The sequence below is a fragment of the Bactrocera neohumeralis genome, chromosome 5 (assembly GCF_024586455.1).
Source record: "Bactrocera neohumeralis isolate Rockhampton chromosome 5, APGP_CSIRO_Bneo_wtdbg2-racon-allhic-juicebox.fasta_v2, whole genome shotgun sequence".
In the NCBI taxonomy this organism is placed as follows: Eukaryota; Metazoa; Arthropoda; class Insecta; order Diptera; family Tephritidae; genus Bactrocera; species Bactrocera neohumeralis.
In genome coordinates, this window is record NC_065922.1 from 62494731 (window position 1) to 62517591 (window position 22861).

The 22861-nt window shown below is 33.7% G+C and overlaps 2 protein-coding genes across 5 annotated transcripts in view; one reads left to right on the plus strand and one right to left on the minus strand.

The window, feature by feature from the left end:
* Positions 1-22861, minus strand: part of LOC126759436 (flotillin-2) — a 418004-nt gene that overhangs the window by 159335 nt on the left and 235808 nt on the right. The window lies entirely within an intron of this gene.
* LOC126758054 (glucose dehydrogenase [FAD, quinone]) overlaps positions 8992-22861 on the plus strand; it is a 33664-nt gene continuing 19794 nt past the window's right edge. The window contains exon 1 of the mRNA XM_050472049.1: positions 8992-9437. Coding sequence (XP_050328006.1) covers positions 8992-9437 — 446 coding nt within the window. The remainder of the gene's footprint in view (positions 9438-22861) is intronic.

Below are 22861 nucleotides of genomic sequence, written 5' to 3' on the forward strand. Positions count from 1 at the left end.
CATAAACATGTGTTAATTTAAAAAAAAATAAAAATCTTTTTGTGGGAATTGATCGCGCAAAGGAAAAATTATATTTATATATACTTTATAGGTTCCCCGACGTTTTCTATTTATTCAGGGAATAAAAATCTAGGCAAAATACAAGGTCTGTCGCAAAAGAAACAGAACTTTTTAAATATAACTGTTTCTGGTGGCGCCACCTATTGGTGGGTATATGAAATAAAAAGTTTGATCTCTTGTTGACATTTCGTAAAAATTTTAAGACAATTGGATAACTACAATCGATGTTATCGATCAAAAAGTGACAGCAGCTTTTGGTCATCGGCCGTAAAATGCAAAGAGCAAATATTAAATTTTGTTTTAAACTTGGGAAAAGGTTTACTGAAACATTTCAAATGATGAAAAAAGTTTATGGTGATCAGTGCCTATCCCGTAGTAATGTGCATGAGTGGTTTAAGCGATTCCAAGAAGGTCGTGAGGACCTCTGTGACGATCAGAAGTCGGTCGTCTTCAGAAATCAAAAATATAGACAATGCTGATTTGTTTTTACGATTTCGAGTGTGTTGTACACCGAGAGTTCGTCCCACCTGGCCAAATGATTAATGCTGTGTTTTACCTTGGTGTTATGAAGCGTCTTTTGTCACGCATTCGTCGTGCTCGACCACAATACCGTGAGGCAGGGTCCTGGCGCCTGTTGCACGATAATGCGCCGTGTCATCGGTCGACGCTTGTCACTGATTTTTTGACAAAAAACTCCATATTAACCATTAATCACTCACCCTACTCACCTGATCTGGCACCCTGTGATTTTACCTATTTGGAAAACTTCATTTGCCCATGAAAGGACACTGGTTTCAGGACATTTCAGCTATCCAAAAGGCGACGACCGATATTCTCAAGAGCATTCCGAAAATGACCTTAAACACTCATTTGAAATGCTAATTGACCGGGCTAAACGCTGTATCGAAGCACAAGGAAACTACTTTGAATAAAAAATATAACTTTTGAAAAATATTAATTTTTTGTTGTTTTTTTTTTAACAATCCTGTTTCTTTTGCGACAGACCTTGTATGTAGGCACAGCTTTCGCTAAGTTGCACAGAGCGAAAGGGTACCTTGGGTTAAGAATCAAAATAGCTGATCTTGTAGTTCATTTACTTTCAATTGATTACTTGCTGATTTGATTAGAGAATGAACTTTTGTAAAAAAAAAGTTTGTTTTTTTGTGTAATGTATTAACAGCTGCGGAGAAAATTAAAAAAAAAGCTTTGGCGACTACTTCTGATGGGTATAGTAAAGTCAATTAAACGGGTTTGGGTGCAAAACCACCCACCTATCAATAGACAGGTCCGAGCAATAACGAACAGTTCAACACTTTCGGCATTTTTTGCAGGGTCAAGTACATTTTTGGCATTATTATATATTTTAATACCAAGTGCTATTAGACAGATATATGCAACAACTTTATCGAATGTAGATATTTTATATTACAACAAAAATGCGGAAATCTTATAATAACTGAAACTTAGTCTTCGTAATTATCATTACCTTAATGATAAAAATTAAAAATGTAGGAGAGGTTATCTTATAATGTTATATTAATATTGTATCTTCAAATGTTAATAAGCTCTACATTAACTTAATTTTTAGCTTTATAACGAACTTATAGAATGACTTGTCTAACTACAGCAAATCTTACAGTTATCAAACAGTTTATGATACTGTATTTCATAATGCTCGCCTTTCAAAACTGGCAACCCTGTAATCAAACTATTTTCGGTCAAAATCAACTCTTGAAATTACTTTGGCAAAAAGCGTAAAAAACGTGATTAAATCTTCGACCTTCTCAGTTTGGTTTATATTAAATCACACGCCGCGCTTAATTTAATTAATGTAATTACTAAAAGTAAATAATGAAGACACACAAAACTATTAGCAGAGAGCTTACATACATACATATGTGGAGTCTTGGAGTTTAACTGTTGGTATGAAGCACTCATAAATAGTTTACACAATTCGCCTGACCTAATGGGCCATTTGAGGGCAAATCTTACTTGTTATTTAATTTTTTACTGTGTTACTGTAGTTTTGTACTAGCTTACGTGACTATTTGCATGGGATGTAATACAAAGATTTGCTACATATGCAATTGGGCAAATAAATCTTGTTTTTGCATAGTAAAGTTGAGCATTTGAATTGTTATTGAAATAAATCTGGAAAGTGGAATGTGTGAAAATTGTTTAACGACGAAAAAGTGAAGAGAGTGTGAAAGAAAACAATTCATAAAGGTTATCAAATGAAGACACGACGTAAACCGCCATTATCACATCATAAGGAATGTTATGGATATGATCCATATATGAGCGTTTGAGCTTTAATGCAGGCGTCAGACATTAATGGTATTCGTTTAAGGTAGTAGTCTGGTAACTTATGCCTATTTTCATGGCTTCTTTGGAGTGTGTTTTTTATTGGAAAATAAAAATAAATTATCTTGAATATTTAGAGTGTTTTTATTTATGACTCGTATTGAAAATATAAAAAAAAACATCCGTTTGAAAAAAGTGAATACATCCCCCTATTATTATTGTCACTCGCCAGTTAAAACCTCGAAAAAAAATGCACGTGGGCGGCCCGGGTGATTTTGGCTCTTCTTGTTATCTGAAATCAAATATTTTTGATTATTCTTAATCTATAGACACGTCATTCTGGTCGGAACTAATGAAGTTAAATTTCAAGGGTAAATAACAAAATGGCGGACTTTGAAAAAAAGTCCTTTTTATTTTAGCAGAGAAAGGGATGTAAAATAAAAAGTTAGGGGTGAAAAAAATTCTCGTTAGTTCCGACGAGAACTATAAATGTGTAGATCGGTTCAGTAGAAAGAAAGTTAGGACCCGGGCCGACCAGAAAAACAATGCTTTTAAGAAAAACGCGTTTAACGTTCAAAACCAAACTTTATAGAGAGGACTCCGTCCGCTCCAGGAAAGGCTCGATAACTCCCGATGTTGAAGTTTTCGAATTTCTGTCTGAAATTTTTTATGGTCACTTCGTATATTATTAAGACATTGTACTTTCAAATTAAGTAAAAAAAATTTTCGATTTTTTGAAGCCAAGTTACCAGACTACTATCTTAAGCGAATAAGTTTACCAAACTCATATATTTATACATTTACGCACTGCGTTACACGAAATGCTTTTTATCAGCTGTTTAGTTGTCAAAATCATAGATCTAGAGAGTAAGCTAAAAAGTGAAATTTCTCAAATTTTGGGAAAAAGTCCTTTTAAATGATTTATTAATGTTGGAGCTATTTGGAAAAAATGACGATAATATAATAACTTTTGCTTTGAGTGTTCAATACTAAAATCATATCACCTTATTAGAGATGACCAATACAAAAAAAGACGAAATTAAGGAAGACTTTGCTCTTGCCATTGAAGCTTCTAAATATTTTAGATATGGGTACCCTTTTGTTCATCATTCTGTTCCAAAATCGAATAAATTTTTAATAAACGTTTTGCCGCATTTGGATGAAAACAGGTTTAGACAAATTATGCGGGTCGAAATACGTTTGATGTTATTATTAAACTAATACAAGGTGCGTTCCAAAGTAAACACGCCCCTGGTGGCGCCATCTACATATATGTCGACTGGTGTGTTAGAATCTGCTATCTCTATCGATTGTCCAGTGAGAATTTCATGACATTTCATTGATTGGAAGTGAAGTTATTGCATTTTAAGTGTCAGTATGTTTGTGTTATCGGTGCGAAAATGAGCTTCGAACAAAGAGCCAACATTAAATTTTGTTTTAAATTTGGTAAAACTTTCACCGAAACGTTTCAACTGATGAAACAAGTTTATGGCGATGATTGCCTATACCGTAGCAGAGTGCACGAGTGGTTTCAACGTTTTCAAAGTGGTCGTGAAGACATAAATGACGATCAACATGTGCGCCAATCAAAATCCGTGATCACCGGCAATTCCACCAGAACTGTGCGTGAATTCATCAAAAATCAGCCGAAATCATCATTGAAATTCACCAAAATAGAATTAAACATCTGCAAAACATCGATTTATCGCATTTTGACCGAACATTTGGGCTTACGAAAGGTGTGTGCACGGTTTGTTCCGCACAAATTGACTTACGACCAAAAATTGCTCAGAATCAAAATTCGAAGGACAATTATTTGACCAAAAATCACATTTTATCCATTAACCACTCCCCGTATTCACCTGATATGGCACCGTGCGACTTCTTGCTTTTCGGAAAAATGCATTTGCCCATGAAAGGACAGCGTTATGCAGACGTAGAGGCCATTCAAAAGGCTTGCACCGGCATACCGGCCAACGAGCTAAAACACTCGTTCGACATGCTTTTGGACCGTGCAAAAAGCTGTATTGAAGCAGAAGGCGACTATTTTGAATAAAATAAATTGATTTTGCCGAAAAAACCATTTGTTCTGTCGTTTTTTGAAGTCCTGTTTACTTTGGAATGCGCCTTCTAAAATATGATGAAGTGTTCATTGGCCCGCATTCGTGCAAGCAATTTCCCGTACAAATGCAAGATTTAATTATACTTTATAGACTGGGTTCAAGTGGGGAAGGAACAACAATTTCAAAAATCGCAAGTTTGTTTGGAGTTAGCGACGGAGGAGTAATAAATGTGAGTTTTCCATTAAATTGTGCAGCTATGCTTGATCTTATATTTCTTGATAACATATGTAAGTAGGTCATAACCAATAGAGCATTTTGTGCAATTCTGAAGCTAAAAGATAAGTTTATGTACTGGCCAGATGCAGCAGAGCGCAGAGTTTTAGTGGCTGAAACACTCCATGAGCTTCCACAAGTGTTGGCCATGTTGACGTCACGGAAATAAAATTAGCTGAGAAACATACTAAAGACCCAGAAGCATATTTTTCCCGAAAACATGTATAGTCATTAAAGGAAACTGATGAATCAAACTACTAAACTTTACCTACTAACGAGGGTGAATCAAAACGGCTCACCTTGCTATCGCTAATACAAGATTTGAATGCTTAAAATCGTGTTTGCAACTAATATATCTAAAATAAAAGACACATATAATATTAACAAGCGGTTTTATTTAACAGTACTATATAAAGGTTTAAAAAAGTTGTACATTTATTTTAATTCGCTCCTCACTTGCCGATTTAAGTTTTTCTATTTCTAACTTATTTTCTTTTTCCAGTTCCAATTTTAACCTTTTTTTTCCTATATTAATAGTAAATTTGTCAAAGGATTTTCAATGTTTCGTCGTTTTTTTTAATTTTTTAGCGTAAGCGGGGTAAAGGCTGTGACTAGTTAAGGCTCTTTATGATGTTAAACTCGATTTACTCAAAATTTTGATGTGCAATTTTCTTTATAAATCAGGCAAATCTTTATGTGTGCTGATCACTTTCACCATTTGGTAGGGCCTAAGCAAAGGTGTTTTTTCTTTAACGTCACCCATTTTCGGCATCTTCCAACCGTCAAAGCGATGGTTTCTGAAAATGATTTTTTCTTTCAAGGAGGCCTTTTACGACATAGGAAGCTGCTAAAAATTGTAGTGTGCGACGACCAAGATGCGAGCTTAGTTCACTCCTAATCCAGTTACTGATAAAAGAATCCGTCTTTTGGATGATTTTTTCACTTTAAACAGCCAGGAGGTTTTTAGCAGGTGCATTCATTTTTAAATTACACACATTGTCTTCCCACGTACCGGTGCCGAATAAAAAAAATTTTGACAAGTGATGTGGAAACTTACCGTTTTCGAGATTCAAGAGGCTTTTACACGTTTAATATTTTTATTTTCAGCTAGATAATTCGAGCGCTGTTCCCTTGCAAGAATCAAGTAAAGACCATAAAAATTTCGAAAAAAACTTGAGCCAAGGGTCGTAAAGAAGGAATGATGTGTGACAACAAAAACTCAAAAACCAACACAAACAAACCAATAAGGCAACAACCAAGGACAACGACCACGGAAAACGATAAGGGAAAAGTAATCAGCGCAGCTGCAGATAAGGGGGGTCAAAGAGTTAAGCGGAAGTTTAGCTTCCTTGACGCTCTTCGCCAGAGAGCTAGTAGCGGGCGTTGTTTTAGGAAGTTAGACCAGAGAGGATGATTAAAATGCATTCGTTTTGGAACCTTCAACACATGAAATTCTTAAAAAAGTGCCCTCAAATGCTTTGAAAATCGTCTCGCAAGTGTTAGAGAGATGAAATCGGCTGCTCACGAGTCCGCTGATGAATATGTTGAGCACCACCAAGGTCAAAAACACAATGAATACAAAACCAAACGATGATTTTCAGGCTTTCGCTCCGTGGTATCTTGCGGAGGGCATCTCCTTATGAAAAGGTTTTAATGTATAACATTTGGAACAATATTGACTTCTTTTATCATTTCCGGAGTTCCTGAGGATCTGGTGGCAAAGCCAGAGACTATTTAAGGCATCAAACTATAGCTTCGTCGTAGATTTTATCAGCATATTTCCCAGGAGCAGGTTGTGGATAAACTGGTAAGGTACTGCAGGAAACACATGCTGCCCCTAATCATTGGATGTGATGCGAACGCCCATCACATGGAATGGGACAGTACGTACTGCAAGGCACGAGGTGAGTCTCTTTTAGAGTACAAATAATATATGATATAGAGAATGTGTGGTGTGAACCCACATTCATTACAATAAGCAGGAGAGAGGTGCTTGACATCACCTTGAGCAACGAGCCTGTGAACGGATTGGTCTCACAAGAGGGTGTCAGGAACAGATAACCCTCCTTGTCAGATCATTTGGCTGAGGATCTGGATTCGCGCTAAAACCAGGGTCATGAACTTCCCACAGTAACCCGGTTCAGTATAATGGAAGGTAAAATAGCCATATTTCCCAGGATTTGCTAATTTTCAAGTTTGTCAGAATTTGAGCAGGGTTCTTGCGTCAATTTGATCTTGCAGAATACAACAACGTCCCCAACACTACGACGTGTGAAAGACTGATTCGGTGTTCATTAATGGATGCGCTAGCTGCAGCAATGTTCTCGATACTACGGGCATTTTTTTGTCTCACTGGCACGTGAACATTTTGTACTGTGCCTGCGGATTCAAGTTTTTCCACTAGACGTTCAATTGTTGATCTGACAGGATGATTATGATGACTATAATTTGGACATAGCGCTCTTAAAGTTGAGGCCATTAACTCCGAATTTCGGTAGCAAATTTTAATACTTTCAACTCGTTGTTGGATCATATATTTTCCATGGTAAAATGGCAAACCTTATAGAAGAGAAATTTCAAAAGAGCGGGGAAAATATGGCGTCGTTTGCTGTCCCTATTGTTCTAATTTTGTAGCGTTCCCATTAAAAAAACCCGTTAGATGCTGCATTCAGCTCCATCTGTGATAGGTTCGATTGATACATTCTCCGCGGTTTATCCACTAAGTTTTCCAACAAAGAAAAATTAGTAACTGAAAAAATAGGGAAACAACGTTACTCGCAGCCGTGCAAATTTCAATTTATATTTGGGATTTTTTCTAAGTGATATTCTATCTCTAACTCTGTCACTTAGCGCGATTCTTCAGAAAGAATCGATACATGGTCTCAGTGTACATTCCTCTTTTGGATACAATCGGCAAAGATTTGAAGGCGCGCTTTTCTAGAGAAGTATTGGCTGGATTAACTGAGTTTGCTGCTTGCAGAAAAAGTATGTGCTTCGAAAACCAAAGAAATGGAAAATCTTGATAGATAGATGCAAAGAAAAAAGTGAACTTGATCACTGGCAGTGTCATTAGGGACCGAAGCAAAAGTCAAAAGACAAAAAGTATGTCAACCGCACGTCTACGATTTAAAATGTGTTTTTTTATTTTTTTTTTCAATTTACTAGGATTTGATATTTTCGATTATTCGATTAGAAATTACTCCACTATGATACTAAACTGTATGAAGACTACTATATTTAATATAATAATCTTCATGTTTCAAGTAAATGTTTATTTCTCCTCTCAAAAACTATTTCTGGATCCGCCCCTGTCTTAACAAACAACTCGTTAATGGTCATTATTACAAAAATAGAATTAAATCAAACATACAATTGAGTTGCGCATACAAAGAAATATAATTTGTCACTATTTATTGCACACCCTTGAGTATCAACCCTTAAGTTAATCAACACAGCAACGTAGCAATAAATGAGCGCCAAACGGTTTTGCGCACTTGAACCGTTTCGTTGCAACGCCAAACCGGCTGGGAGCCAATGCGAGAGTGAGCGCATTGCGCACGCGCACAGACACTACAAGCATACCGGAGCGCTGAGCGCTAAGCCAAGTTAATAAGCCAGGCAATATGTTTGTTAGGCATTTAAGCCCGCGCAGTGAGTTACCATGCATGACCGACACTTGTGCACCAGGCACAAGAGATTCGACGACACAGAAGCAAAACGGCAGTGCGCCACTGCAGACGTGTTTAACGGTGCAACGGTAGATTTAAGAAGAAATTTCTATGCGCAGAAAAAGAAAAAAAGTGTTGTTTGTGTAAGTGAAGTGAAGAATTGAATTGGACGTGCGACACGGGACATTTGTGGCTGCGCATTGCACGACTCAAAGCATTTCGATTGTTGTTAACAAATTAACGGTTAAATTGTAGTGGGCGCTTGCGCCAACACAACCGTAACAAACGAAGTGGCTTGCGCAGGAGAAATGCCTTAAACGCGCCAACGTGACGAAAATGTTTTAAGCTTGTGTACAAAGTAAATTCCAATATCACTTACCGCGCGTCACAACAAAAACAATGCACATATATGCAGTGAAAATAAATTGAAAGTAAAAAATGCAAAGAAAGTGTGCATATTGCTAAGAAGCCAAAAGCGTGTAAGTGCATGAGTGACGCTACAAGGCGCAGAACGTGTATATCTGCTTTTAAAACCCCCTAAATCACAACAACTACAACAACAAGATTTTGTGATAATTATAGTAAAATATTTAGCCATAATCCCTGAACGCAAAATATAGAAAATGGTGCTTGGTCTTGGTCTTGGCGCCGCTGCCGGTGCCATATTCAAGGCAAGCGCGGGCTCAAAAGCCGCCGTCACTGCTGGCGCCGCTGCAGTGGGCGCCTCCAAGTTGGGTATAGCTATTGCAGGTGCTATCAAAATCGCCACCACCATTATTGGTGTCAGTAAACTGGCCATTCTGCCGTTTTTGATAGCCGCCATTGCCTACTACAATTACGATCTTTTCGATCCGGAAAATCGTCCGTTCAATGTGCCTGCGGTCTCATTGGCCTATGATTTCATCATTGTGGGTGGCGGTTCGGCAGGTTGTGTGTTAGCTTCGCGGCTCTCCGAAGTGCCGCATTGGCGCATTTTGCTGCTCGAAGCGGGCGGTCAGGAAACAGAGATCTCGGATGTGCCGCTGCTGTCTTTGTACTTGCATAAAAGCAAACTGGACTGGAAATATCGGTAAGTGTTAGTCAAGAGTAGTTAGAAATTAAATAAACGGTCGAGAATGAAAAGAAAAAATTAAGTGTGAAGAAACCTGTATCAAGTGTAAAGTATAATTTAAACCACTTATAAAGATGATTTTTCCTAATAAGATGGTGTGTTGTGTTGGTTAGAATTTGTATACCAACTAGTTTCTAGTTAAACATTTGGTTTATTATGAATAGCGTATTCTTAAAACAAAACTGATGAGCCTTCTACATAGAATCACAACAGATCGGGCAACTATAGCATCTGACTGCCATACAAACTGACCGATCATACAAAGATATGGAAACATTTCTTAGTTTACGAGCTCTAAGGCAATGCTATAATACTCAGCAATGTTGTTCAGATCGGACAACTGTAGCATGTAGTTGCCACACAAACTGACCGATCTCAAGTCCTTGTATGGAACACTTTTTTTACGACGTTTCTTCACGAGATTCGGCGTAAATTATTATTTAAGGCATTGCTCCAATATCCAAGAAATTTGTTCAGATCGAACCACTTTGGTATATATGTAGCTGCCATACAAACTGGCCGATCCAATTCAAGTACTTGAAAAATAACAAAGCCGTTTTTATTCCGGAAAATATATCAATTATATCATATCGTATCAAATTCAGTAGAAATAATTTCAGTCAATTTTTAACGTAAATCTGTAAACGCATTAGGCATATTTTTGAAGAAAATTTACGACAAACGCGTTGCAAAGTATTAAAAAAATTGTTTCATTAATTAGCATATAATAAAAGTTTTGTATCATATTTCTTAACTGATTAAAAAAATATTTTATACTTATATTCAACAAATTGAACAACGTAATATTTTGAAATTATCATCTCGCACGAAATGCCATTTAAAAGCAATCAGCTATTTTTTCCTTATGATAATTGAATTGAAAGTAAAAGCAAGCAGAGAAAATATTACGCCTGAGTTGGATTTTTTTTTTATTTTCACTCTCGCTATCTAGCAGACATAAAAAGTTAAGCTGCGCAAACGGCACATTTCTCGCTGACGCTTCGTACACGAGCGCAAAGCCAGACGAGATAAAGAAAGATAGAAAAAAGACAGCAGGCGTCTAAAGTGACACTAACGCGGCAAATGATGATGTTGTTTTTGTTGTTATTTATATTAATTTTTATGCAGCACAAATTGAGCACTTTACCATAAAAACCAATCAGCATTATAAAATAAAAGATCAGTGTGAAGATGACAAAACAAAACGAAAGTTGGTCAACAAAATATGTAAACTCACAATGACTTGAAGATTATATTTGTTAAAAAAAATATGTTTAAGATTTAGTTTAGTAAAGGAAGAGCGCTAATTGTAGATTGTACAGAGCGAGTTACTTAGAATTAGATAAAAATTTAATAATGCCTTGCCAAACTTTCTTCACATTACTGTGGAACATTGGCCTAAGTTACACTAGTTTACAGTACATTTGTTGCCGAAGAAATTTTAGCTGTTGCTGACTACATATAATATGCTAATTCCAAAAATATAATTTAAATATTTTTATCAGCTCTAGTTTCAGAGTTTCAGCCATGTAGGTATTACACAGAAAAAACATGTATTTATTAAGAAAAATAATTAATCATTAAATTCTAAAAAACTTCGTTTTAAAGCTCTGCTCCGATGTGTAGACTTTGGAAAATGACGCATTAGAGACCAACAATAGTCAGACATCATATTTGTATCCCAGAAACCCTGATGGCGCTCTTCCATGACGCTTAAGTCTTGATGCATACGCTCTCCTGCTCTTCGCACATATCTCCTAAATTTTCCGGAAACCTCTCTAGGTGACTATGGAAGAAGTGGAGTTTTATACTCATATTGCATCCCATATTTTTTATTTGTAGCAGAAGGTCTTCTACAAGTTCAATATAATTTTCAGATTTTTTATTTCCGAGAAAATTCTGCATCACAGATACGAATGCTGTCCAAGCCTTTAGTTCTGACTCAGTCATAGAATTTCTAAATTGAGTATGTGTCGTAAGTTGTCTAATTTGGGGGCCATCAAAAATTCCGGCTTTAATCTTTTCCATAGTGAGCTGAGGAAATTATTGTCAAATGAAAGAAAAGCAGTTCCCATCTTTATCTAGTGATTTTATAAACTGTTTTATGATGCCCAGTTTTATATGTAGTGATGGTGGAAGCATAATTTTGTTACGAGCTACTAATGAATTGTGGACTATATTGTGTTTTCCAGGCTCCATTTTTTCTCTCAAGGGCCAGTTTTTTCTCACCCAATGCTCTTGTTTAACTCTACTGTCCCAAAGACATATAAAACAGGGAAACTTGGTATAACCACTTTGTTGACCATTTTTAAATCGACACAAATTTGCCAATCATGGTCATTGTATTTTACTTTGTTCAAGACTAGCGAAATGTTACAATATTCCTCCTTTAACTTTGTACTGTGGGCAATAGGTATCCCAGCGGATTTGTTTCCATTATGTAATAGAATACATTTAAGGCTACGTTTTGAGCTGTCAATGAATAAACGCCAGTCGTTTGGTTCGTATCGCTTCAAGCCCATTTTTATCAACAAGTTTTTGATATCTGAACAAAAGGTAATGCCGTTTTCTACAGAAAAATAACGCCGTAATTCTGCATCTCTTTCACGATAGAAACTTATTTTAGTATCTGAGGATAGCAAATTTTTTTTCTTTTAGTCTTGATGCTAACAATTCTGAAGCTTGTTTAGAAAGATTTAAATCTCTTACAAGATCATTCAACTCATTTTGGGAAAAGCGTTTTGGCTCATTAGACATACCTTCAAAAACAGCATCATTTTGTGATGAGCGTGGTCCTTCAATGTCTTGCTCTAACGGTTCAGTTGTATTTTTAGGCTCAGAAGAGTTAGATGAACGCTGCACTGGACGTTGCACACAACTAGTACTTGGGTACTGCCATTTAGCTCGATTTTTAGTGTTTAAACCGTTTATGTTCACAGTACAAAAATAACAGTCTACGAGATGATTTCGCGGTTCTCGCCAAATAATTGTTGTTCCAAATTTAGAAGCACTTCTTTTACCACTTTTCCATAATCTTTAATATTCCACACAAGATTTACAAACACAATTGGGAGCTCAAGAATTCTTATTTTTATCCAAGAGCACCCCAAAATACTCAAAATAGGTATTTTTCAACAACTCTGATATAACTTTTCTACAATTTTTAAACACATATTTCCCGCATATGTAGTAAAAATGATCTGGTTTATTTAAACAACGTCTTCTTGAACTACTCATGACGCAAAAACTTGAGAAACTAATCTTAACACAGTAAAATACGCCTGTTTTCGATTAATATATATGCTAATTCCACCCAAATGCCTACAATAAGTCAGAAATCACAAATGACAATAACAATATAAATACAAATAACAACAACAAAAATTTTAAATTTGTTGAAAATTATTACAAGACACTAGAGGACCCGCGCACGTGACTGATACATAGGTAGTACTACCAATACCATCTATATGATTTCTATTAGTCAGATTATAAGTATTAGTTAAGGAATAATCGCATTTTTGGTGAAGCAACAAAAATGAATCAGAAAGCATTTCGTGCGTTAAGAAAGAATTGGTTTTTGGGGTAAAAATACTATTGAATTTGGGCTGTGCATCAGTGAAATCAATCGAGTCCAATCGATTGTCAGTCTGGTGGACTACATATTAAGAAACGGTGGAAAGACAAAAAAAAAGTCGGCTGGCAAGGTTATGGCATCAGTCTTGCAATGCTTCGAAAAGATTTCTGTATATCTCAAATTTTAATAGACCTTTTTATCAACACTTCAGTTATGCCGCTATTTTTTATGCCAGATCTTTTGCAATGTTAAATTGCCTGTCAAGATACCCCCTCCAATAGTTAGCAGGTATGAAAAAAAATGTTATGGCTACCCATAGATGTATTGAATCACCCAATTTATTACTTAAGAACGAATAACTCTGTCCACGTTTTGAAAACTTGTCTACAGATGTCGCCTTTTACTTTGGCATCGTTTTGTTTATTGCACGTTTACGCCAATTTAAGGTTTGCATATTGGATACTGCGATGGTAGCGCAATCTATCGGTCAAACATTCCAAAATTAGCAATTAATTACAAATGAAAAATTAATTTAAAAAAACATTTTCCAGTGAACCAAATTGTAAATCTAAACCATTCTCGAATCTCCTTGAACACACACAAAAAATTTCATCAAAATCGGTTAAGCCGTTTAGAAGCAGTTCAATTACAAACACACGGTCAGATGATTTATATATATAAAGATTTGGTTTAACTCAAATTATTCAAAATAGTGTTTGTTATAAGGCTTGAGCCCACTGTGGGTATTATATGCAAGGCAAATGCGGACTTGATTTATAGTGACCCACAAATATTTCTATTTACAACTTTCCTTATCTTTTTTTACGTGATTTTTTTTTATTTTTCCCACCAAACTGGTCTCCAGAGTTATTTTGGTTGCCTAGCATTATTGTTTCGCTCTTGACCTATTAATAATGACATATTATTTGTTGGCAGCTGTTGCACATACACACATACTTACGTATATGTATTTCCATTAATTATTATTTTGATATTTCCATTTAATTTTTTTTTTACAATTTGCTGTTAGAGTATTATTTTATCTTAATTTGTTAAATTATGGTAGTCTTTTCGTATTTCTAATCAAACTTCATTTTTTTTGATATTGATAACGAACTTTAATAAGCCAAATATGTACCATTTTAGTCGACCACTTTACGCCATTTCTTCACTAGAGACATTATTCCATCAGTGTAAAACTTTTCTGGTTTCTGGGCGAAAAACTGCGACAAGTAATTTACACAGGCTTCTCTTGAAGCCAACCTTACTTCATTATGGGAGTTCTGCATTGACCGAAACAAATGGTAGTCCGATGGTGCAAGGTCAGGGCTATAAGGTGGATGCATCAGACAGCGTTGTCCTGATGGAAGACGAAGCCCTTTCTGTTGATCATTTCTGACCATTTTTTCAATTGCTTGCTTCAATCTCATCAGTTGTAAAATGTAGAATCAATCGTTCGACCAGGCTAGAGCAACTCATAGTGGATGATTCCTCTCCAACCCCACCAAACACTCAGCATAACCTTTCGAGGCGTCAATCCTGGCTGTACGATCATTTTTTGAGCTGCATCACGCTTGGACTATGATCCTTTTGGCACATTACATCCACTTTTCGTCTCCTATTACCATTCGCTTCAGAAATGGTTCGATTTCAATTCGTTTCAGCAAATAATCGCAGATGTTAATTCGATTCATTACTTAACAGACAATTCATGTGTTACCCAGACATCGAGCTTCTTTTGCAGCCAGCCTTTTATAAATGGTTCAAAGCCGTTTGATGATGAATGTTAAGTTCCTTAGCGATGTCATGGCTGCTTATGTGACGGTCTGGTCAATATTTTCCATAATTTCATGGACTTTTTCAACGATAGGTCGACCAGAGCTTTCACATCGAAATTTTCAGAACGGAAGCGAGCGAACCATTGTTGGCTAAATGAACTGATACAGCATCGCCTCCGTAAACTTCACAAATTTCATTGGTGGCATTCTTCTTCTTCATTATTTTCACTCATTTTTGAACAGTTGTAACTTTTTTTCAACTTCCCCGAATTTCATGTATTTGGTTTAATGAAGCTCAAAGCCTTACCTTTCTAACGCTATATGATATGACACAATGTGTTTGGCAGCACTGGTGATATACGACCGCAATCTATTGACAATTTACTGACAAAATACGAAAAGACTTTTTCGACTACCCTAATTATCTATTTATTATTATTTTTTTTTTTTTTAATTTTAAATGTTCAAAATATTTTTGTCATTTACAATTTTTTTTTATAATTAATATATTGCTTTTATTATTAATTTATTTTTTATTTTTGTCATTACAATTTTTTGGCTTAAATTTATTATTAATTTTTTATTTTTATAAAATTACTTTTCTATTAATTTATTAAATTTTTTTTGTTTTTAATACTTAATAATTTAGTTTATTTCTATGCGTCTATTATGATTATATTTATATGGAATACGTCTAAATTTTTTTGTAATTTTCTATTAATTTCTTTGTAACATATTTTTGTAGGATAAACTTTATTTGCTTAATTTCTCATTTTATTACGTTTATTTGCATTTATGACACTTATTATAATTTATGATTAGCAAATTGGTAATTTCCGCTCACCGGCGCCAAGCTGAACGCATGCGCATGCGTGACATAGCCAAAAAAAAACTCTGGGCATTCCGCAAAGGTTTTTTGTTTAGTTTTTGTATTACACATACAAAATGTGAGTAAGTATTTACTACAATGTGCGCATTCTCTCGCTCTCCTATAATTAGCGCGCTCTTTTGTTGAGGCGTGTGTTTTTTCGTAATCATTCATATGATTGCAGAAGAGATCTTGTTCAACCGGCTTTTGAATGGCTACCGCTTTGTTGCTTCATGTGTAGAAATTATGCTATGGTTGTTTTTGTTGTGTTCATAACATCCAACTGCTACTTTGTGGTTGGGAAGTTTCTTAAACTCTTGGCTTACCGCATTACTGTTATCGTTCAAACCACTTGTTTATCTTGAGGCAAAACATTGTGATACGAAAACGTTGTTGTTGCAATGCATTGTTGCTTGATTGTTGGTTTATATTGAAAAATTTCGTAAAATTCACCACAATTTGGTTACTGCGATTGCCGTTATTATATGTTGCCGATCTAATTGCATTCATGTGTGAAATGCGTTGAAAACTCAAGGTGATTTTGGATTACGAGAGCCGAATCAAGTGTTAATTACTCGAAAGCCACTTCGTTATTACTAGCAGCAAATCATTGTTTACATATTTCTGTTGCGGTCTCTTGAGCTTTAGTTTTTCATAAATCCACACTTGAAGTTCGCTGCTTAAGTCTTCGGTTTCCACTATTGATTGCACTTCTTTGCTTATCTCGTCAAATAAGAAGCAATTGTATATAGACAAAGCGTAAGCAAACATGTAGATTGTCATGCCATTACTGTTAATTACAACAGAGCTCGGTTGATCGTGACGCATCAATGACGACAATGTCAATAAATGCCTAGGTAAAACCATGACAGTGAGGAATGAAGGTGAGGGGTGGTGTAAATACAATGAAGTGCGAAGAGGCAAATCGACATTATGAAACCGAACACAAAAAAAACAAAAAAAAGCAATATGATATAAACTTATTTCAGTAAGAAATAAATGCAAATAATAAAAACATACATAAAAGAAAAACAAAATAAAGAAGGAATGAGTTAACGACATATATAAACAAAAAAAAAAGAAATAAAAAAAATAAAAAAACAAAAAAAAAAAAAAAAAAAAAAAAAAAAAAAAAAAAAAAAAAAAAAAAAAAAAAAAAAAAAAAAAAAAAAAAAAAAAATAAAAAAACAAAAAATTAAATAAATATGTAACGCATAATGATATCTGTAAATGAGAATAGATTACGATTTAAAAACAAGCTCTACAGGAAAATTAAAATAAAATAAAAGAAATATGAAACTGGCGTTCATACTAAGGATCAAATGGTTCGAAGATACAAACGTCAACGTCTTCGAGATGGCCAATGGCAATGTTCTTCAATATGCTAGTCATTTATTCACCAGCATCATATCTAATATACTTGTATTATAAAAATAATAATCAGAAAAACTAAAGACTGTCGTAAATTTTTGCATAAATTGCGTGAAGAAACTTGCTTTTACGAAGATTGCCGTAGAGAATATTTTGGGCCATCCAGTAGAACTTTTGCGCCGCGTCTAGTTCAGTGGTTCAAAGCTGGAAGGAAAAAAGTCAAAGGATCTTGCGATACGTGAATACTGCACAATGCCTTGAGGAGCCTGCTTTAGAAGCTTCAAAAAATCGATTTTTTTGTTTTTGCTTAAATCTCTTTAAAAATAATCTAAGAATATGTCCTCAAAGTTTTAGATGGGAATTCGAAATATTTTCGAAGCTAGAAGGAAAATAGTGACCGAGCGTCTAGCAGATATATGAGCGATTGGGCAGAAAGTGAAAACTTTGACGCGCGATTTCTCGGTTTTTCATTTTTAGGATTTTGCTTAATTGGCGGGCAGGATAGAAAAAAAACTAAATGTCGTATGGAATTGGGGCAAAGTTTTTTGGCATTAAATTATCGTCTATTTAAACTAAAAAAAACTAAGAAAAGTCAAGTTTGAACATATTTTTAAACAACATAAAGTAAATTTTTTTGGTCAAAAACCACTTTTTTTTTCAATTTTTAAAAAAATTCTAAAATTTTACACTTTTTTTTGGAATTTTTTTTTAGTTTAACTAGAAGATAAATTATTAAAAAATATGAATCTCTTTGAATTTTTTGTTTTCAATAAAAATTGCGACCTGCAGCCTGCTCGTCGTTCGACATAGGCACATGCAAGATGCATCGGGCAATTGCTTCTCAAAGGCAGAATATTAAAAATTTCGTATCCCAAAAATTTGTAAATGATGTTTAAATATATATAACTATAAGCCCTAGAAATTTCGCTTGAATCACTTATTTATTTCCCTCCCAAAAAAATTCTCAAAAAAATTGATTTTTTGAAGCCTCTAAAGCAGGCTCCCCCCTTAAATGTTATAATTAACAGTATATAATATATAACAAAAGTTAATTGTAGTATTTTTTAAGCCATTTTCAGTTCAGTTTCTATGCTTACTACTGTGAGATCAGGGCACCGGGTTGCTTATCGGAAGATAGCCGAAGTTTAATTTCCGATTCTGCAGCTTAAAATGAAATATTATTTTGTTTTGATGTTATTCACTAGAATACATCGTGGTGGGCACCCGGGTATTAGGTCATTAGCATAAGGATGCAAAGCAATACAATTATAATACTGAAGATATAATAATAATAGAAGAATTATAAATAAAGCACAAAAATTTGCCGAAAATAATACACTTGTTTATATTATAAAAAAATTAAATTAAATTCAAAGTAATAAAAGAGATTTATATTAAAATAAAAAATCAATGATAAAAAAACTGAAAATAAATTGAAAGTAAAAACACAATAATAATGATAAAAATCTAAATGAAATTCAAAAACTGAAAATTCTAAAAAAAATATATATTGAATCTAAATTGAAAGTATTAAAATACTACTAAAAATATACTTTAATTAAATTACAAAATAAATAATAATTATAAAAAAAATAATACAAAAATACTGAAAATAAATAATAATATTATAAAAAAGCACAAAAATTTGTAAAATAATACACTTGAAAAATAAAAAAATTCTAAATTCAAAGTAAAAAAGAAATATATTATAAAAAATTAATAAAAAAAACTGATTAAATTTCAATAAGAACACAATAATAATATAAAAATTAAAAATATCAACAATAAATCAAAAAAATATATTGAATTTTTAAAAATACTATAAAAACATAAAAAAATAAATTATAATTTAAGTTATTATAAAAATACTGAAAATAAATTTAAATTAACAAAAAAATATTAATAAAAAATATGCAAATTAAATAAAAAAACATAGTTAATAAAATTAATTTCAATAGAAAGTAATTAAATAATAATAATTCAAAATATCAACAATAAATCAAATAAATTTTTAAATTGATAATAAAAATAAAGTAATTAATACAAAATATTCATATTAAATAAAAAAAATTATTTATAAAATAAAATATAAAAAATTATAATTATTAATTTAAAGCAGACACATAAGAATAAAAAAAAAATATTTCCAAAAAATATGGAAAAACTACAATTATCCTTTTGGAAATTATTTATTTAAAAAAAAAAATATTTCCCAAAAATATGGAAAAGCTACAATTATCCTTTTATAAATTATTTAATAATATAAAAAAAATATTATTTTACTAAAATATTTATTTCAATATAATTTAATAAATATATATAATACCAAACCCACAAGCAACTTTAATCAATCGACCGTAATTTAGCTGAAAGAGAAAACTGGGTCACCTGTTTATAAAGCTGAAGCAAGCGACTGCGATGAAAAGCCGCTTTGATATACACTTTCGATGCACAAACGTATATTAGTATGTGTGTATGTAGTATGTAGTATTTTATATACTTTTATTTCCAAACAAGTGTGTTGTTGTTACAGCAACAATTGACATATTTGCCAATCAAACAGTATGCCAGCAGTTTGACGGTTAAGTTGACTTTTCCCAGTTGCGGTGGATGTGTTGCAAGCGTGTGGTGGCCTGTTTGCAGTCATAAATACATGTTTGTTTTTGCATTTGTGGTGGCTGACCGCATGTTTCAACCGCGCAGTTTTGAGGATGAAAACATATCGAGAGTAGTAGTTTTTATTTAATATCATTTGCGCGCGATTTTTAGAAATTTTTCGCGCTAAAATCGGTCCATATACATATATAATATTAGGTTTTTCTGTTTTATAAGCTTATACAATATATCGAAATATTTTTGTTGAATCGATTTGTTGCACAAAATAAATGTAAATGCTCTTAAAGCAAGTGAAAAATAAAGGTGAAAGTGACTTTTGGCTGCTTTGAAGATATATACTATATATCGTCACCTGAAATGCAAAATAACGTATCATCAAAAAAATTGGAATTGAGTATCTTATTGATTACGAATCACTACTTCAAATTGCATACATAATATTACATATGTCCAACATTTCCAGAGCGCTAATATATTTTTTTTCAGTCCCGTTACAAAAATTTTCGAAAATGTTGTTACGTTATTTTGCAAATATACTATTTTTTTTAGTTGAAAATTTTTTCAGTCCCTGAAAATGTTAGCCATTAATATGTATTGATATGAAGAACTGGACCAAGGCCTATAAAAATTTTCCATAGAAAATACACTACAATCGTGATTTTTTATCTTTAAATTCCTACAGATCAGAGGTATTTTATGGCATCACTTTGACTTTAGACGCATATTTCTCAGAATTGTTCACTCTACAAAAGTGCCCAGTGCAACAAAGTCGTAACTCACACCGGCGAGGTAATACGGGGCTCTAAACTCGATTTTTCCAAGAAATTCACATTTTTTTGTATATATCTCGTAAATGACAAGAGCTATAGAAAAAACGTACGTGACAAATTTGTAGGAAATTTTATTTGCTATAAAAAATGTTCGAGGTCAAAATCGCTATCATTAATACTTCTCGAGATATTCGGCTTTTTAAGTAAGGCTTTAAAGAATTTTTATAGATGGTATGTATGAAAAAAGCTATGAAAATTGCATACAACAATTATTTCATCGATATTTCATTAAAATGGGAAAGGGGAAAACATTGCACGCCGAAAAAGAGAGGGTTTATGTGGGATATGAGCAAAAAACGATAAGCTCCAGCCGAAATTGCTGAAATAATGCATTGCTCTCGAAAAATGGTATGTATAATGATCTTCTTCTTGTGTCAAAAAAATATGCCATTAAACCAAAGACCACGTAAAACCAATATTACTCTTGAGAAAACCATAGCACGGAAGAGCAAAGCCGATCCTTTTAAGTCAGCCAGAGAAATTATGATCGAAATTTAGGCGAATGTAATCTGAACGTGTCCAGAAAGCTTGTAGGAAGACAACTCAATGAAGCTCAACTTTTTGGACGAATAAGCAGAAAGAAACCACTTTTGCCAAAATGAAACATCAAAATTCGACTGGAATTGGCAAAGGTCTACAGAGACAAACCAGCACAATTTTGGAGTAACGTGCATTGGAGCGACGAAACCAAGATAAATAGGATGGGTTCAGATGGAAAAGAATTTGTATGTTGACCACAAGGTCAAAAACCTTTAAGCCCGGCAGAAGTATGATGGTCTGGGGTGCGTTTTTATGTCATTGCGTAGGGCTAATTGTTCGAATAAATGGTAAAATGGACCGTTTTCAGTATTTGGATATACTGGAAAATAATATAGAACGAACTGTATTTGTATTCATGCACATAAACTGGACATTTAAGCAAGACAATGATCCGAAGCAGACCGCAAAGGTGGTAAAGCATTGGCTGGCCATTGAAAGAAATTAGAATATTGGATTGGTCTGCGCAAAGCCCGGATCTGAATCCAATAGAAAATATATATTATGATGATAAGACCAAAATAGCAAATAAAACATTCAAAAATTTTGATAATTTATGGGCTGGAATTGAGAAGACTTGGTACTCAATCCCAAAGGAACGATATCAAAACCTGGTGGAGACCATGCAGCGAACATGTGACAGATGGATATAGTACAAAATACTAACGAAGTGAGCAATTTTATGTTATTTTTAAACAATTTTTATAAAGTCTTGTACCTTTTTGTAAACCCTTTTCAGATTGTGCTATTTATGTGCCTCAGAAGCCATTTAGAATATTGATGTTTGCAATTTTTGACGAAAATTATGAAAACATTTTTATAATTCCTAAAGACTAAACTTCGCTTTAAAAATCGCTGGCTCAAAACCGGTTTAAACAAAGTTATTTAGAATGATTCGTAGAAAATTGTCAGCATATGCGATTTTATAGAAAGAAAATCGACACGATATAATATATAATATATAAACACGAATTTCGAATTGCCATGCGCAATAGCCCACCTTGCCAACCCACACATATTCGTATTTTGCCGGCACAGTATAGTTTGTCAACAAAATATATGACCCTTTCGAAAATACAGTTTAATTTTGTCTGGAAATTCTTCTTTTCTTGATTAAGTGTATTTTAATCTCGTCAGGTCTGAAGAACACTGTTTTTTAAAGGAGGTTTCAACAAGCAAATCGTTCTTATGGATTATCAAGGGATTTTACTTTTATGTCTTTCGCTTCGGATTATTACATGTCTCGAATTTATATCACCTGGCAGGGCTCGTTACTCTTTACTTTTAAGTTTTAACCACATATGGACCAATCGATAATTGGTAGAAAATCTTACCGAATGCAAAATGTCAAAGTTGTTTGGAAACAGATGGATTCCGCGATTAAGGGGGCAGCCTGATTTAGAAGCTTCAAAAATTCATTTTTACGATTTTTCTTAATTGGCGGGCAGGATCGAAAAAACTAAACGTCGTATGGCATTGGTCAAGTTTGAACATATTTTTAAACAACATAAAGTAAAATTTTTTTGGTCAAAAACCACTTTTTTCAATTTTTAAAAAATTTCTAAAATTTTACACTTTTTTTCGATTTTTTTTAGTTTAACTAGAAGATAAATTATTAAAAAATATGAATCTCTTTGAATTTTTTGTTTCCGATAGAAATTGCGACCTGCATCCTGGCCGCCGTCCGACAAATGCACATGCGAGATGCATCGGGCAATTGCTTCCCAAAGGCGGAATATCAAAGATTTCATATCCAAAAAAATTTGTGAATGATGTTTAAATATATAACTATAAATCCTAGAAGT